The sequence below is a fragment of the Aspergillus affinis genome (assembly GCF_023601865.1).
Source record: "Aspergillus affinis strain CMG 70 chromosome Unknown NODE_27_length_306053_cov_87_951578, whole genome shotgun sequence".
NCBI classification, from domain to species: Eukaryota; Fungi; Ascomycota; class Eurotiomycetes; order Eurotiales; family Aspergillaceae; genus Aspergillus; species Aspergillus affinis.
In genome coordinates, this window is record NW_026515808.1 from 272,695 (window position 1) to 289,759 (window position 17,065).

Sequence of the window (17,065 nt, forward strand, 5' to 3'; positions counted from 1 at the left end):
TCCCCCTGAAACCCACCGCAATCTAGTGCCTGCTCCGATTCAGAGTGGAGCATCATCTCGATCCTATCCTTAATTCGCCGGGAAACGTGGGCCTGTGGACACAGTTCCGTGTTCAGGAACCAGCATGAACCAGTGAGCTGGCGATCCGGCAAGGAATCCGATCGGCTCCACCAAAGGGGGAAAAATCTGCATTGAGATGGAGTTCATGACTCGTCAGGAGATCGGAAATCGCCTATTTGTGATATTGTTTGTACTTTGTCAGTCCAGGTGCTGCTCGCGGGGGTGTTCTTACCGCTGCCACACGTAGCCAGGTTTATGCTGAACCAAAGTATACAATGGAGCCTGGTCTTTGCACGCCTATTGATTGGTCTGGAGCGCTTGTTATCTTCGACTCGAGGTTCTTGGCTTGTTGACAGGAAAGCTGAAACTATGATGGATGCTCTATGGACCTCGGTCCTAACGCAGACCTTGACAAATACTGGATAGTTAAGCATAGAAGTTAGTATATCTTGCTACCCAAAACCGTCTTAGAAAATTCTAATTTAAGCAACAATATAATATGCATCAGCTATTCCTTTGGGTGGAGTATAATAATTACATTTAATATAACATGGTTGTAATACTTCTGCTTTCTACAATAATTATTGGCTTCATAATTATCATAATTGCCCACTCTTATGAAGATAGACATGGAATTTCACGGAATATACCTGAATGTACCTAAGTCTACCATATTCGATTTTGGACTACTATTTTCCCTAACGAGCTCTCCCTGTTCACTGCACGGCATCGCCCTCGTTGTGCCCATTATTAGAGTTATTACCTGTTAATATATATTGACATCGTTTCCTAGTCGGCATAGTGGAAAAAGAACAGCAGCCTGCAACGGGATCCATGGAAGGACGGGCTCTGGCTTCTTTGACTTGCTTCGTTTTAGCCATTGACAATACCATTTTAGGCTCGTGCTTCCCATAACTGGCGGAGCTCTCGCTGGCGGTCTTCGAAATCGGCTCCATCGTCTCCGCAGTCGCCCCGAACTCCATGGCTCTTACACTAGGGCGAGCAGTCTCTGGCCTCGGCGCTGCTGGTTTGGTCAGTGGAACGACAATTATTCTGTAGAAGCAGGCAATGCTTGTGTTGGAACAATATTGTCAACCAGGCCAGAGAGGTGGAGTATCCTGACCTAATCCACATACCGCACAGTACCTTGCTTGGCCTAGACCTGGCCTACTATTCCAAATGGCATACCAAGGGATCAGGAATGCATAGGTGTAAACAAGTGGAACTATAAATAGCTAGGCAGATTGTAGTTTAGAAATGACACTTCACTTTTACCCACCGAGCATATACCTACATTTAGTTGAATCGATAGGATATCTGCTTAGGGCAATGACCAAGTCAACCGACAGCTTGTCTTGTCGCCCATTGTCTGAGCATGTATAACATTGGGTCCGCCATTGGACCACTCGGGGGTGGTACGATAACCGACAACAAGGACCGACTAGGCGGTTTGTTTTCTGGATAAATCTCCGTAAGCTGTCGACTAACAAGCCAACATCTTTTTCCATAATCACTAATTAATACCCCATGCCTTCGGAGCGGTCGGGCTAGTTCTGATCTGGGGCTACGCCATTGTCGATTGGACTTCAACCCACCTTTATTGGAGTGACAGCGGGGTATTTTTCCGGCACAGTGGAGTGACAATTTCTATCTGCTTTAACGATTGTGCTTGGTGATTCCTTAGAGCCTAACATGCCTTGGCTTGTACCGCTAGACTAAATAACTAACCGCCGGAAAGAACAGACTCAATGTGGGATACGTAATCGAGAAATTACGTGATAGAAACATTAGTTAAGTTTTCTTTTGAGCCCCGAACAATCGGAATCTCGCGGATGAGCAGCCTCCCTTAAAGAGAGTGAGTACTTATAGCATGACTGGTGTTCTCTCTCCAGTAAGTCCTAAGCCAACTAAATACTTTTACGCAAGCTTACTTAGCTTTCTCGAATTTCACGCACTGTTACTTTCGATACATGTAGTGCTATGTTAAGAATACACCATTTTCAGATGAAGACAAATCCTTTGCCTTCACGCCTTTCCTCCCCTTCTATTTTTCAAACAGTCTGGGTTAACATTTTTGGTAGATTTAAAGCAGACATACGAGAAAGCTAATCTGAAACACGGCCTTAACTAACAAATAACAAGAACAAAGACAAAAAAAGAAGACAAAACGACAAACATGCCACTCAAGTGACTGGAGGGAAAATGTCACAAGCAATCAGGGCCAGTATTTGGACAGAGTATGAGACCCATATTTCTCATAACTCTCGAGTTGCTCCGGGCTCGACCACCTGCGAGTGTTTGGAGGCGGAGGCATGCTATCGAGCATCATTCGGCGAAGCTTTGCAAGCTTCTCCAGTACACCCAATCCCAAATTCTGTCCAGGCACCGGATCGCTATCCAAGAGCCGCCAGTACGTACGGAAATGCGGCTGAAGATCTTCGGCTTTAACATAGGTGTCCTTACTATGGATTGTAGGGCAATTGTGCAAACTGAACCAGTGGGACATTAGCTCATTTGGATGGTATACATCACGGCTGGCCAGAAGGATTAAAGTTTCGGTCAGTGCCACAAGTGTGAGAATTTTGACCGGGTATAGGTCCTCTGGCCAGCAGGGCGGATCCCGCGGATTATGAGCAGGTAGGCGAGGATAATTGGAGAGCATAAAATTGGGATCATTGGGCCCGGGATGCTCGATCGGAAAGTCGGGCAGTGCCCAGTAGATGTTGGACTTCTTGTAAACCCCGAGGGAGGTGGGTTCTGGCCATTGTGAATAATGGAAGTGTGTGTCCCGGTTCTGTCTCGCATCTTCCGAATCAATTCTGACAAACGCCGGCGAACTCGATCAGACGGCATGGTTTCATTCATCCCAACCTCGACCACTACCCAGTATTGTCAAGTCGAGAAACCGTGGATCGGGCGGAAATCCATATCGTTGGGGGAACCGTAACGGAAATTGACGCCGTGGCTCTTTAAATATGCCTTTGACAGAGATTTGGAATTGCCGGGCATGCCGAGGGCTGAGACCGTTGGGGAATCGGGGGCGATCCAGAGCAGCCTCGGACAGACAATGGCAGGCTTTGAACTGGAGGGCTCGGGCCGTTGAAATTCATTCATCCGTTCATAGTTCTGCTTTGTTGATGGGTGGTGGGTGCATTTGCTGTCCAATCTCCTCCCATTCCCCGTTAGACTCCCCGCAAGACTCGAGCTCCCTTTGTTTCCTCGGTCTTTGATGCACTTTGACAATCCCATTCTTCTGCCAGAGGAACATGTCAGCCATGGTCTTCAACTCAGCAAAGCCCTACCTTGGGTGTCCAGTCACACATGGCGTGGGATAGGCTGCGCAAGTCAGTCTGGACCTGGATGCGAATTGATGTGAGACGGTGTGAAGAGAAGAAATCCATCGCCTCACCCGGCAAAATAGATGAACCCACCAAGTGAACAGCCAGACTCTGGGGGCGGCTGATATCCTCGAGCAAGGCGATTTAAATGCAACTTTTCAGGGAGTGCTCCGTATTGCTTGTTGACTACCACACCAAGTGAGCTCGTGACACGTCATGTATGTCTCATTTCGACGCTATGCCGTATCAGTAAACCCAGTCTGCAAATCTTATTCAACAGATAGGAATTCTGTATATACATGCACATATTCATATAAAGTACACAGACGCTACCTAAAAACTAAGAACCACTCGAGTCTACCTGCCAACGGAATTCTAAAGAAGAAAAAGAAAAAAGTCAAATCGCTCAATTGGCCATGGTACTTTCGTTAAACAAGTCCGCCAGCAGATCATCCTGGCATACTTCCAAGCTTGGACTACCCATACTGTATGTGCTCTCAAAAGCATGGATGCTAAGCTGATCAAACCATGGACGGAGGACGCGCTCGATAATCTCGTCCTTGGCAGTTTCGCGGATCCAATCCGCCGTGAGGCCCGGTTTCTTCGGGTCGTTGTCGGTCTCGACCGGATTCGTGGGCGTTCGCGGAGATGGTGATGCTCGTACTCCTAGGCCTTGCGATATCTCGTCGGCAAGGGCCATGGATTCCCAGCGATCAGGAGGATAGATGGCATCAATTGTATCCGTGACGTAGAGCCACTCGAGGAGTTGGAAATCATCGGGCGCAAGAACCAGCAGTGTATCCAGCAATTTACACGCCTGCAACAGCGAGCACGGATTGTATACCTCTTGATGGAGCCCGAGGGGTATGGCCGCAATGGCTTCTTGTAGCTCGGTGTTGATTATCGGCCAAAACGGAGCCAGCATATTGGTCGAGGTCTTGAGGGTAAGCGCCCGAAGAACCATAAAAATTTCGGCTCGCGTGTTCGACGAGGGAGAGGATGAGATGGTAGCTCCCAGTAAATCTTCTAGTTTCTGGAGGAGACCTGGCAATTCCCCAACGAAGTAGTCATTGTTTGCACACAAGATCAGCAGGGCAATTCTGCGAAAGTTCAACTGCGCCTTGCGGTCAGCATCCAGGCGCGCGGCGGATGCGCCTACACCAAACATGATACCGGCAGTGCTTGGCGGAGGAAGGCGAGCCATCAATTCGGATAGCCGATCTTTATCGGCGAGAACCCATTGCCGCAACAGAGTCATCCAACCATCCTTCACCAAGTCGACCTGTGAGCCGAAAAACCTGGGATCGTTGAAGGCATCTGATATGTCCTTCTTCCAGATCTTGGCTGCAGCGGGGGCTTTAGCTATGTGCTGCAGAAGAGCCATGAAACTGCGGTTCACATTGTTTGGGAAAAGCCGCGACCGCAATAGAGGAGCAATCACATTGGTCGAGATGCCAGAAACGGCCGAGCTGATACGATCCGAATCACCCAAGGTAGTGGTGAAGGCTGGCATGGATAAGGAGAGAATGCTTAGCATATCATCAGGCCCCATGTGAGGCACGGACGAATTATCATGGTCCAAAGAGGCCCGACTCATTAGGCCGGATTCCTGAGACAATCCCAGAGGCTTGCTCGTGAAAATAGCTGTAAGTAAGCGAAGTAAAACATCCTAGAGAGAATTGTTATTAGTCGAAGCACTCGTGTGGTTGGAAGGATTTCATACCCCAAGCTCCCTTCGCATTCGCCGGTCATCGCCGAAGCTTGTATTATCCAACTTAGCTCCTAGTATGGCAGCAAACTCAACCAAGCGAGGAAGGATCTGCCGATGCGGGAATGGGTTACTTAAAACATCACGCAAAAAGGTAGTGCAGTCAGCCCAAATCTCGTCCAGAACATCATCGTCAAGGGACTTGGCGTATGCTACTAGAAACCCGGCCAGCTCCGCCTCCGTCAGGGAGGATGACAGAGTGGATTTACGGCTTGGGTCCAGTGCCGATGGATTCGTTCGCGTATAAATTGCATTGAAAACGGCTGGTATCGTGATCTTGGGTCTAGAGCCATCCAAGGTGTGGATAAGACTGAAGATGAGAGATGAAGTATCAGGATCTGACTTCGTCCACATCTCCACCAGTGTCTCCAGAGATTCAAGAGCTTCCGCGGTGAAAAGATGTTCTAGAATTCGTCGAGACCTGTTCCTCATGCGCAAGGAGGTATATTGGAATGATGCAACAGACTCCGCATCTTGAGGGAGAGTGCTCCTTTCCACAGCGCCCCATGACCAGATAGAGAAGCATAATCGCACAGCATCTTGGAAGCACAGTAGTACTGTAAGTCTGTTGTTGGCAGCTGACGGTCGGTTTTGACCAGCATCCGAAGAAAAGACACCTGACACCATGTTTCCGAAGAAACCATGTGTTTGATCGGGGCTTTTAGCGGCTGGTGTATTGGTTTCCTCGAAGAGAAGGCGTTCGTGAGCAGTTGCAATACATGTCTCAAGACCGGCAAGCAATGCAATAATCGCATGCTCCGAGCGGTCCTCGCGCCACTTTATTGTTTGCTTGAATGCGAGCTGAAGACTGGCGTACGAGAGTTGAATCTCCTTGCAGAAGCATTCCACCAACAACAAAAGGATCTGAAAAATGGACCCTGTATACAATGGGAGCACCTCGCAGAGCAGTACAGTCCATCGTTCCACAATCTCTCTGGAGTTTGGCGAGCTGATACCCTTGAGAATACAGTCGAGCAGGTGTTGCGGAGGCTGTGGTAAGATTGACACCGCGGGAGACTTTTCAGCTTTATCACTCGTGAAAGACAATATTGATGGACTCGTTAGGCGTTCTCGGGAGCTAGCTCTCTGATGTTTCGGCCTAGGAGGGGGTGGAGGTAGATAGGCCTGAGCAAACCGAACCTTCAATGCAGCAAGAAGGGTGTCGATAAGCGCTCCTTGTATGGCGATGCTGCCACCCGCATCGAGGACGTGTAAGAGTCGGTCAACAAGAAAAGCGTCAATACCGGACTCGACGATGATTTCGGCGCCGGGACCTAGTAGAAGCTGGCGCATGACGAGAAGGGCGCTTTGCTGTAATTTGACCTCGTCGAGGGAGGTCTGTTCAGCACTGGCAATCTTCCCACTGACTACTTTTAAGGTATGCTGGAAGAAGGTTGAATGCAGGGATTCCGCTTCGGCACGGTCTTCCGAGGTGCGAGTCTCTTTATGTTTCTCCACTTGAGGTGGTGTATGGGTCAAGAGAGCGACCCAGCCATTGTGCGAAACTGCAGACAGAGAGCTATGGAGTGTTTCCAACAGATAATTGCCTTCTTTGTAATCATCGGGAGATATCGTCAAGCCCTCCGTGTCAGCCTCAGATTGGTCAACCCGTGAAGATAAAGCTTCGAGCCTCGAGACAAGTATAAGGAAAACTTTGTGTATCGATGATAGATCCTGAAGCCACTGTTCGACTAGGTGAGAAGCCTCACTTGGCCCCTGGGATAAAAGATCTAAAACAACAAAAAGTGGCCGTTCCAGAATCGACGATTGGAAGAGTAAATGGGCCGGAGCTGATTCATTCTTGTGTTTCGGTGGCGGGTCATATGTCCCATGGTGGCTGTGATTCCATAGCACAAAGTATCTGCCGATCTGCTCTTCCGATGATGAGTGGCGAGATGCAGCTGATGATGAGTCAATCATCAAAGACGTTATAGCAGCCTCGACAATGTGGTCCGGCCAGGAGACTGAGTGTAGGCGCCACAAGCAACGAACCGCCTCAACGTGATATTTTGGGTTCAACGGCGAGAGGAATTGCCACAGATGCTTGACGAGTGACGGAATAAGATCAGTAAGATCTTCATAACTGATATAAAATCCAGGAGAATGAATGGAATATAAGCTTGTCACGGCAGACGCAATCGCCGAGGTGGACGAGAAGGAGGAAGCAGACGGATCGGCTTGATCTACGTTCGCTCGGTTGCAAATTGCAAGATAAAAACGCCGATCGCGTAGAACACGCGCCTTCGGCAGTTTTCTAAGTAAGACGATAAGAAGATTGACCCTGTCATGAATCGGCAAAGCAACATCATGATGATCGAGAGCGGCAATAGCGAGTTCATGGGCTTTGCTAATGATGAGTCCGCCTAAGACTTTAGGGGCAAAGGGTAATGGTGGTAGATCCAGGCTCCCTTTGCTTTGGTCGTAAAATCGATGAATTTTGCGTAGGGCCTCAGAATCATCAATTTGAGATGTTGACGTTTTGTTCGACCCTTTATCAGAGGTGTTCTTCCTTGAGAAAGCCCTTTCTGTAATCAGTCCTGTCAGAGAATGCATCACCTTCGAGAGGCTGTTAGATAAAAGCTGTAGTTGATCTTCCGTTAATGAGGAGTGATCTTCTTTTGGTAGCTCACGCATTTTCACAAGGACCGACAGAGTTAGTATTGGAACATGTGTAAGCACCATATCTTCCTCTCGCACATTGAAGTTCTCTAAGATGAACTGAGCGAGCTTCAAATTGCTCAATACCTGGTCATAATCGTGACTCAATTCACCCGATTTCCAGTCAACCAGACGAAGGAGTTCAGAGAAGATCATGCCACTTTCAACTCCATCGAAGAAAGCACTCGCGCTACGGAATACCTCGTCAAATTGGGTTTTCGGCGCTACCGATTCAAAGGCCTGGACGCTCCGAATAATAGGAAGAAACACCGCTGGCACGATGTATCCTCCAATTTCCCACCGGTCCATCAATGAAAGTGATATACGGAAGGGTCTTGTCTTCTCGGAGGGAATGCGTGTGTCCTGCTCTATCATTTGGAGAAGACCCCCAATCAGTGGATTCAGACCAAAGCGACTGAAGTATTCTGACTGAGAGATCTCCTGGCTGCCGACCGCAGGGGCCTGTCTCTCGGATGCCGTGTTGCTGCCTTCAAAAGAAGGTCTGTCGTTGGCGGGTTCGGGTCCCATGAGCCAAGCCCATAGTCGCCTATTCAAACTCATGTCACGTCGCCAGACAACGCCAACGGCAGCAATGATCAACCTGCGAAGATCATTGTCTGTAATTCGACCCTGCAAGATAGGGGAGCTGAGCGGAAGGTGCGTAACAAGCAAGTCGAGGAAATTCCGCTGGACGAGGACTTGTTCATCTGATAACCCAGACGCGAAGCAGCGGATCAGTAATCCTGGCTCAGGAGAAACTACTGAGTCGGCCGCTAGTAGAACATCTTGTGGCATGTCGTCGCTTGCCTCCGTCTTGCTCGGCCTACGGTCTGTTATGCCCAATTTTGGGAGATAGCGGTTCAAGTAAGCCAAAACCCCAGACCGTCTGCTAGGGCTAGTGATCGAAGCAAGGAATAAGCATTGCCAAAAGTATTGGCCGCTTGAGGTTGTTTCCACACCTGATCGGTTGGAGTCCATCTGGCTAGAAATATCACGGAATTTATTGACCAATCGAATCGTCGGCTCGAAGTCGTCGCTCGTCTCCTCCTCAAGCCCTGGTAAAAGGGCCAAGATGATCGCCTTCAAGGCGGGACGGATAGCCCATGGCTCCAGGCCACATACATGTGTCTCCACCAGGGACAAGAACAGCGGACGAACCGTGAGAGAGGCAAATGTTAGGGTCGGCGCGATGCCTGGGAGGTACAGAGGTAGGTCCTGCGACAATCCATCGGACTATGTAGGCAAGATAGATGATTAGTAGAGGCGCTTGCACCCAGAGGCCATAGGGAAGTGCAGACCTTTATCAAATCAAATATATATGCGTACACTTCAAGCGTCTTCTGGTGGACTCCAGAAGGCAGCGACGGGTTCAAGCATTGTGCAAGCCGTTTCGCGACGAGCACCTTGTGAGGGACGATTGGTAGATCCGGGGGGTGAGATTGGAGGGCCTGGTATAGAGAGATCATTAGCAAGCCGAACGATTCACACTGCCTTAGTGTATGGAGTCCTACCTTTAACAGCCGACTAAGAAATGAGATGTAATCGGCCCATTCTTGCAGGGCCGTGTCAAACAGCGACAGGGCTCTTTCAACGCTCGACGCATACCGACGGTAGTTCTTATCCTTTCGCAGAGGCTCTGTGTCCGTCCGTCAGTCTTCTGGCCAAGCTCGTGCAGGCGATAACAACAGAAATTTGTTTCAGGGCCAGTGATTCCAGACCTTCTTTTGCACGTAAGCGGGAGCGCGTAAGGGAGCTCTCGGAGCTTGCGGGGGAGTTGGACCGCGGAAACGAGCTTGGATCAAGGCTCATGGTGCGGATTTCGGATGTTCGACAATGAAGAGAGTGTCAGTAGGCCGCACCTCGTCATATTTCGCGCATTGGAAGTGTATTTGCTGCGGTTGAGATCCAACAGCCAGTCGGTGGTTGCGACGTGAAGACACGCAGCCGCAAGGGCAAGGCGGAGGTGTTTTTGGCGGCCGCCTTTTCGGTCCGCAGAACACTTCCATTCCACCTCCGCGGCGTTCGGGTTGGTTCCCCTCAACCCATTTTCCACCCCCACGAACGATGCATTTCCCTTCATTCCCGGCTACTGGAATTAGTTTCTCTTCGACGAGGAAATTCTGCATCACTTGAATAAATCCGACCAGCACAGCGACCGGCCCGAATCTAATGCGGACAAGCTGAGCCTTGGAACATGGACTTGGCGGCTCAGACCCAGTCGCAAGAACCCCCCAGCGAAGACCCGACGACGCATAACGATGGTGCTTCACAATCCTCCTCCTCGAACAAAATCGTGAATTCTAGCGATAGGGACCGCAGCGTCAGCCCCGAGGGCCCACCGCCGCCGTTACCCCCACGCCCCGGTACATTGAGCCTGTTGGATGAAGGGGCGGCCTCCTGCCGCTCGACACAATCAGTCCTGCAGTCCCGGGCTACAACGGCTGTATCGCTGACAGACATCGCTTCTCGGGAAGGTGGAAAGGAAGGCCATGCTTCTCTCAATCCCCAGGGGGCACTAAAGGCTAAAGCGAGCCTTAGTCACTTGGCCAGCTCGCGAGGGAGTGAAACTGGCGACTCGGCCAGTATTAGAAGCTCTATACCGTATGCGGAAACAAGTGACGTGGAGAATGTCTTCAGTGACTTTATTGCAACAGAACCTGGGTTTGGCCAACAGGATAGCACCGGACTGCTTCAGTTCCCGGAATTCCAGGCTGATGATATCGAAGAAGGTTTCGCAAGTGAGTTTGAGAGGGTTGGGGAAGTGGGCGATGAAGGAGAACATGAAGGTTGGTAGCATTCCTGTCCCAGAGATGGAAGCTTCGTTAATTAATCTCCCCCAATACAGAAATGGTTCTAGAGAAATGGAAATCTAAGAGGAAGCATTACCTTATCCTATCGGCTGCTGGAAAGCCGATTTGGACGAGGCATGGCGACGGTGGACTAATATCAACATATGTTGGTGTGATCCAAACTATTATCTCGTTTTATGAAGACTCCAAGGACAGATTAAGCAGCTTTACAGCCGGCGATACTAAATTCGTCGTCTTAACCAAAGGACCATTATACCTCGTGGCAGTCAGTCGATTTCTTGAAAGCGACACGCAGCTAAAGCTCCAACTCGAAGCCCTATATATGCAAATTCTATCCACTTTGACTCTTCCGTCCTTGACTCATTTATTTTCCGTCCGCCCATCAACCGATTTGAAACGACCGCTCCAAGGATCAGAGACTCTGTTAGCAACTTTGGCAGACAGCTTTACAAAAGGATCTCCGTCAACACTTCTTTCGGCACTGGAATGTCTGAAGATTCGCAAATCCCACCGCCAAACAATCAACAACACATTACTCAAGACCAAAGTTGCTGGTCTTCTTTACGGCTTGGTCGTTGCCGGAGGTCGACTAGTCAGCGTGGTACGACCCAAGAAACATTCTCTGCATCCTGGCGACTTGCAGCTTCTGTTCAATATGATTTTTGAAGCCGAAGCTGTCAAAGCTGGCGGTGGTGAGAGCTGGATCCCCGTCTGCTTGCCGGGATTCAACAGTAGCGGGTATCTGTATATGTATGTCAGCTTTCTTGATCTTCGAGAAGATGCTGGCAACCTTGCAGACGCTACTACCACGAAGGAAGAATCGGTCGCTATTATCTTGATCAGTACAAATAAAGAAAGCTTCTTTGAAATGCAAGAAATGCGTAACAATTTCGTCGAGGTAAGACCAACCACCTCTCATTACTTCTGTCACCTAGACTCCACAAGTGCTAACTTATATACCTACTATCCAGCAAATGGAAAAGAACGGCAGCATCAGCATCGTCAAGGAGGCTATAGATAAAGGCCGACCCACGACCACCGACATCATCCCCGGAACGGTTCTGCATCATTTCTTGTACAAGTCGCGGGCGAATGTACAGTTCACCATGTCATCCTACCACCCTGAATTCATATCGGCCACACGGCGGCGAAGGTTCGTAGTCTATTCCCGCACTGAAGGATCGATGGATAGTGAGAAGCTAACAAACCCTTCTAGGCTTTTATCAACATACAACAATCTCCATGCGAGCATCCACGCCAAGCACTCCCATGTCAAAGTCCACCATTGCGTGTCCCAGTCGTCTAGCTCCTTTGCATGGGTCACGCCAGTGTTCGAACTCTACTGCGTTGCCGTTCCCAATGCCAATCGAAATGCGCTTGCCCAGAGCGCAAGTCGAATCGTGCAATGGGTACAGCAGGAGGAGGAAAGGTTGTTTATCATCGGTGGCGCGGTAGGTTATTCTATCAGCATTTGGACTTGACTCGTACTGACTATCTTATTTGAAGGTCTTTTAAATAGCGACCGTGGTATCTTTATAATATCATATAAGCTTTATACCTACTTGCTTTGTGTGACAACTACGTTTTTTCTTTTCTTTTCCTTTTATATTTTTCTGGATCATGATTGCATATTATAACTTTATGGGCTTGCCACATAGAGATGGATTTTAAATACGACATTTTAAACTATAGAATGATATACCTGACGCTTGGGCTCATTCATTGGCAGGATCGGGGCTGTAGCACCCCCTATAGCATATTTAATGCGGCCAATAATAGATACATGCCATTTACAAACAAGCGATAACGACAAACAACTAGCATGGCTCTCTCGAAAAGCATCAAAAACAAGAACAGCCTAGTCAAGGGTGTCATCCCTGAGGGCAAAAAGCTGCTGCAGAAGCTCATCCGGCTTGCTGCGGATGGCGTTGTGGTACATGGTGTTTGTGATAAACTGCTTGATGCCCTTGATCTTGGCCGCTGTGTTCGAGGCGTGGTGAAAATGCACATACATGTCCTCCACGTAGGACGCGGCGTAGACGGGGACGGTGTTTTGTGCCAGTTGGGCCTCATTGTAGAGGGCGGGCCAGTCGTTCGTCGTGGCGAGAATGTCCGCTGTTTCTTTGACTTTGTTCAACTCGTCGTAGGTGTCGAACATGTCTTTGAAGACCTGGATGGGGTTGTTTTTGTTAACGCTCGAAGAGAGAATGATGGGTGTGGGGCATACCATTTCGCCAGTGAACCAGATTTCTGGCAGATCGGTGTTGATGTGGAAATGGGAATTGGCCGCACGGTACCTATCGGAAGACCAGTTCGAGGGTTGTCTGGATTTTTTAGCAGGGAAGCATGGTTGTGATCGAGTGATTCCTTACCCTTGGCAGTAAATGGCTTCGTGGAGAATAGCATAGATGATGTTGCTGTCAAAGCCGCCGTTGCTATCGATTGCGTTGAGCGTTGGAACAGTCAAGAAGCCGAACACCTGCAGGTCATTCCAAGCACGCAGGACGAGGTCTATTCGTTGTTAGCCTTGAGAATATGAGTTGGAAAGGTCTGTCATACCATGGACGCCATCCAGCCCCCCTATTCAGAGTCAGCCTTATGTGTCGATCATGTAGGATTTAGATTCATTACCGTGCATGCCAAATATGATACCCAACTGTTGGAACCGCTCCGGAGTGAGCGTTCCAGATGGCACGGCCACCTGGTTATCCTGCAAGTACTTGACAATTTGCTTGACTCTTTCCACGTCTTCGGGGAATTTGGCATAGTACGCCTGGTTCCTCTCCACCACCTTTTCTACTCATGATTAGCGGGCAATGAAGGAGGTTGGCATTCAATATTCAGCATACCGAAGGTCAGCGCGTAGACTGGATCCGGTCCGTCGACCAAGGGGGGAAGTCCACCGCAAATGAAAGCTTCATTCAGACCCTCGGGGCTTCGAAGAAAATTTGACCGTTAGAAGGGCGAATCGGGGGTTTGAAAGATTCACTACAAAGACTCTTGACTTACAAGAGGGAGAGGTAAGTCACCGCGCAGAAACCGCCGAAGCTCTGCCCGATGATGCTCCATTTGCGCTCGCCTTCGGGATAGTCGGTAGTGAGACAGCGTCGGACCGCTTCGCAGTCCCGGACAATATTGTCCGCGCGGAAATGCTTCAGGTACTCGGCTTGCTTGACTGCGTTTCCCTGCAAAGCAAGAGTACCAGCCGTGATCGTTGAGCTGAGACCGGTGCCGCGCTGGTCTAGAAAGAGGACCTGTGGTGAATGTGAGCCAAGCCGACCGACAGGTCGATTGGATTGATTACTTACTTGGTAACCCTTTTCAAGAGCCGTTCCAATCCAGCCGTACTCCTGGGGAGGTCGACATCCCATTCCAGGGCCACCTTGGAGGTAGACCAACCACGGAAGGCGTTGGTCATCTTTTGTCGGCTGAACTGGCTTGTTGTGGCGACGAACGCTGCGAGCAAAGAGTCTCAAGGTTCCATCATTGGGCTTGCTGTAGTTGATGGGAACATCGAAGAACAGTTCGGCCACTCGAAGCTTGCCTTCCCCGCTCGTCAGTAACTCACTCTGCCGACGATAGGACATTCTAGATGATTGATACACACCTGGAACGTTGTGGATTATTCGATCGACTAATTTGGCAGCCATTCTCGCGTTTGGGTTCGCTGTAGATTGTAAGTTGAATGTTGGTGGCCCTCGGGGGAAAACAGAAAGGTTGGTAGAGACGGGCGGACGCTAGGTACCTGCATTGATGAACCCCACCCCGCCTCTTGTCATCTCCAACATCCTCCACCTCTCTGATCTTGCACACAACTAGATATAATCAACCACTCAGGTCGCCTTGTGGTCTTCTGGCAAAGAATACTTGATTCCCATTTGGGCTAAGTTAACCTTTAGCTTACAATATAAATAAGACACTTAATATCTGAGAAGTTAAGGAGAAAATATCCAATTCAATTTTAACAAAAACCCAGAGGACCAAGCAATCGTGGTTAACGATTCAATTGATGAGAAAAAGAGGAATCGCGCTGCCCCAAGCAGTATGGGTATCATAATAACTGGGATCGTAATTCAAGCTTTCCCGTAAGCTATCCGCGGCATATATTCCAGGTCCGGATAAAAAACGCTAGAGTTGACTTCAACGCGGCTACCACGGTACCAGGGGTTTCAAGACCCTAGAGGTAACCTCCTGCTTGGCGGCGAATCGCGTTCTCAAGTGAATGAAAATTCCCGTGATTCTTGACCTCCATACACAAGATGTTTCCCGCAGGCCTCTGTAGCCGACTAGTGCTGGTGATCTGCGATAAGGGAAAGAGTGTGGGGGTTTCTGTGACCCCATCTAGGATCTCATTCTGCTCGACAACCTCATTCGGCTAGTCGACCTCTTCTGTTAGACCATTCTGTTAGACGAACGCATTGTTCGGGGCACGAGCGGTCTCTACTTCTTCATTGCGGGTGTTACCGCCGCCGGGGGAGCGAGCAGTCTCTTCGTCTACCATTGTTTGTATGAAAGAGCTTCTTCTTCTTCGCAAGATTCTGAAGTGGAAAGGCTCCGTCGATGAGCGTCGTCGTCTTGGAATCGTCACAAAGGCAGTAGATATTGAGGGATTTTGAATCGCTTGCGGATGCCGGTACTCCTGACAAAATGTCTGCTCCGTATCGAGTATTTATAGCTGATCGCTCGTGGAATTTTGTGGGACCTTAAACTTTGCAGGAAAATTGCTGCTCGACTTTCCGCTATGATGCAGGAGAGTACCAGTTTGATGACTCCATGAGGAAGGAACCTTCAGAATATAAGCCACTCAGTAGATAACATATACTGGTCGAAACAGTCCTACTGCGTGTCCGCACAAAACATTCAAGACAACCACTGTGGGTTCCTGCACGGATGAATAGTAACACGACCAAGATCAAGGCATAAGTCTTATAGCCACCTGTGTCGTATCTACGTCTGCAAGTTCTAGCAAAGACACTCATCTACCTTTCAACTCTCCCAACTAAGACACCTTTCTACCTACTCATCTACTCACCTTCTTACCTTCTCATCTTCCCCTGTCCTCTCTCTTGTCCTCTCTCTTGTCCTCTCTCTCGTCCTCTCTCTCGTCCTCACACACACACATAACTTGATCGCTCTATCTCTCTACACGGTCTTTGAACGTGAGCCACTGCTTCGAAGGAGGAACCTTCATTAGCTTGATATAAAAGCACTCTACGAGCCTTTTAGTCTGATCAAGGCCTCGTCCGTATTGAACAAAGGCAATCATGGCCCCAAGTCCCTTTTATGAGTGAGTTTCTTCCAGACTGCCTAGTAACTGTGTACAGAATACACCTAACCTTTCCCTTACAGACACATCTATTCTGAAATAGTTCAACTTCGTTCATCCGATTCTGGCCGCCACTTCAATGTCCACAAAGACCTTTTAGAGTCGAAGTGCAAAGTCATGTACTCAGCTCTATCGAAGGGATTTCTTGAAACCAAGGAGGGGGTGTATACCTGCACTGATACTACCCATGGCACATTAGCACTGGCGGTTGAATGGATGTACACTGGAACGTATACCGAGCCTGTCCACCATGTAGCCGAGGCAGTGGTGGGACAGCCTCCGGGGATGGAACAAGAAGTGAATCCCAACAGCTTGAACGATCTTGCCGACGAGACGAAGAGTCACCCGATTATTGCTCACCTGCAGCTGTACATTTTCAGCGACCTGTACTTGATGGCAGGTTTAAAGCAGACTGCATTTCAGAAGCTCACGGGTCAATTAACTCTCATGGACAAAGCCAAAAATGTCGAAACACAGCGAGCTGTCATTGCCATGTTACATTTGGCCTTCAGCAAGATCAACCCAGATGACGAGCTCCTCGGCTGGTTGGCACATTTTGCATCGTGGAACCTCCTTGGGCTTCTTCCGCGACCTCTCTTCCACGATCTGTTAGTTAAGGTTCCTGCTTTGGGCTCTCTTATGATGTATTCCTTGTATCCAGCCAAGTTCACCCCCTGGAGCTCTCGGAAAGTCAATAGGGGTTAAACTGCATCATGGTCATTCAGTGCCAGTCAACGTCGAAGAACAAGACCCCACAGGCAACCTTTAGCTTTAGCTTTGTGATCTTGCATATTCTTGACTCTCATCTGCGTCTCTTAAGTTTCGTTCGTTTCTCTTTTCATCTTCCGTTTTTTTTCATTGTCATTCGCAAAGTCTTTTCATCTTGAACTTTTCTTTTAAAACTTTCATTTCCCGAGTTGATCGCTCTGATCTATACATATTTCGGTTTTATTTTATTGACATATGAGAAGAAGAGGGAAGAAAAGAAAAGATCTGCAAGCGTTCCGGTGGAAATTGGGAAAAGAGCGCCAGGAATCAAGGAGTGGGAAGCACTCTGAATCAAGGACTTGTTTACTGTTTTAGGTCTATTGGACATTAGTACCGT

At 49.0% G+C, this 17,065-nt stretch overlaps 4 protein-coding genes across 4 annotated transcripts; 2 read left to right on the plus strand and 2 right to left on the minus strand.

Moving 5' to 3' along the window:
* Positions 1-2,275: 2,275 nt before the first annotated feature.
* KD926_005567 (cellular morphogenesis regulator DopA) lies at positions 2,276-9,633 on the minus strand (the record flags this gene model as incomplete). Its single annotated transcript, XM_053098776.1, has 6 exons — positions 2,276-2,854; positions 3,862-5,067; positions 5,122-9,057; positions 9,123-9,272; positions 9,336-9,460; positions 9,543-9,633. The coding sequence occupies 6 exons, from the start codon at positions 9,631-9,633 to the stop codon at positions 2,276-2,278; spliced, it is 6,087 nt and encodes a 2,028-aa protein (XP_052957467.1).
* A 385-nt stretch (positions 9,634-10,018) lies between these two features.
* On the plus strand, positions 10,019-12,149 carry KD926_005568 (guanine nucleotide exchange factor MON1; the record flags this gene model as incomplete). The annotated part of the gene is made up of 5 exons (XM_053098777.1): positions 10,019-10,610; positions 10,670-11,532; positions 11,606-11,787; positions 11,851-12,085; positions 12,141-12,149. The coding sequence occupies 5 exons, from the start codon at positions 10,019-10,021 to the stop codon at positions 12,147-12,149; spliced, it is 1,881 nt and encodes a 626-aa protein (XP_052957468.1).
* A 343-nt stretch (positions 12,150-12,492) lies between these two features.
* On the minus strand, positions 12,493-15,135 carry KD926_005569 (proline iminopeptidase; the record flags this gene model as incomplete). Its single annotated transcript, XM_053098778.1, has 9 exons — positions 12,493-12,804; positions 12,862-12,958; positions 13,007-13,145; positions 13,194-13,214; positions 13,266-13,430; positions 13,484-13,569; positions 13,644-13,888; positions 13,943-14,222; positions 15,050-15,135. The coding sequence occupies 9 exons, from the start codon at positions 15,133-15,135 to the stop codon at positions 12,493-12,495; spliced, it is 1,431 nt and encodes a 476-aa protein (XP_052957469.1).
* A 763-nt stretch (positions 15,136-15,898) lies between these two features.
* On the plus strand, positions 15,899-16,665 carry KD926_005570 (BTB/POZ domain-containing protein; the record flags this gene model as incomplete). Its single annotated transcript, XM_053098779.1, has 2 exons — positions 15,899-15,921; positions 15,984-16,665. 2 exons carry the CDS (start codon positions 15,899-15,901, stop codon positions 16,663-16,665), a joined length of 705 nt encoding a protein of 234 aa, XP_052957470.1.
* Positions 16,666-17,065: the final 400 nt, after the last annotated feature.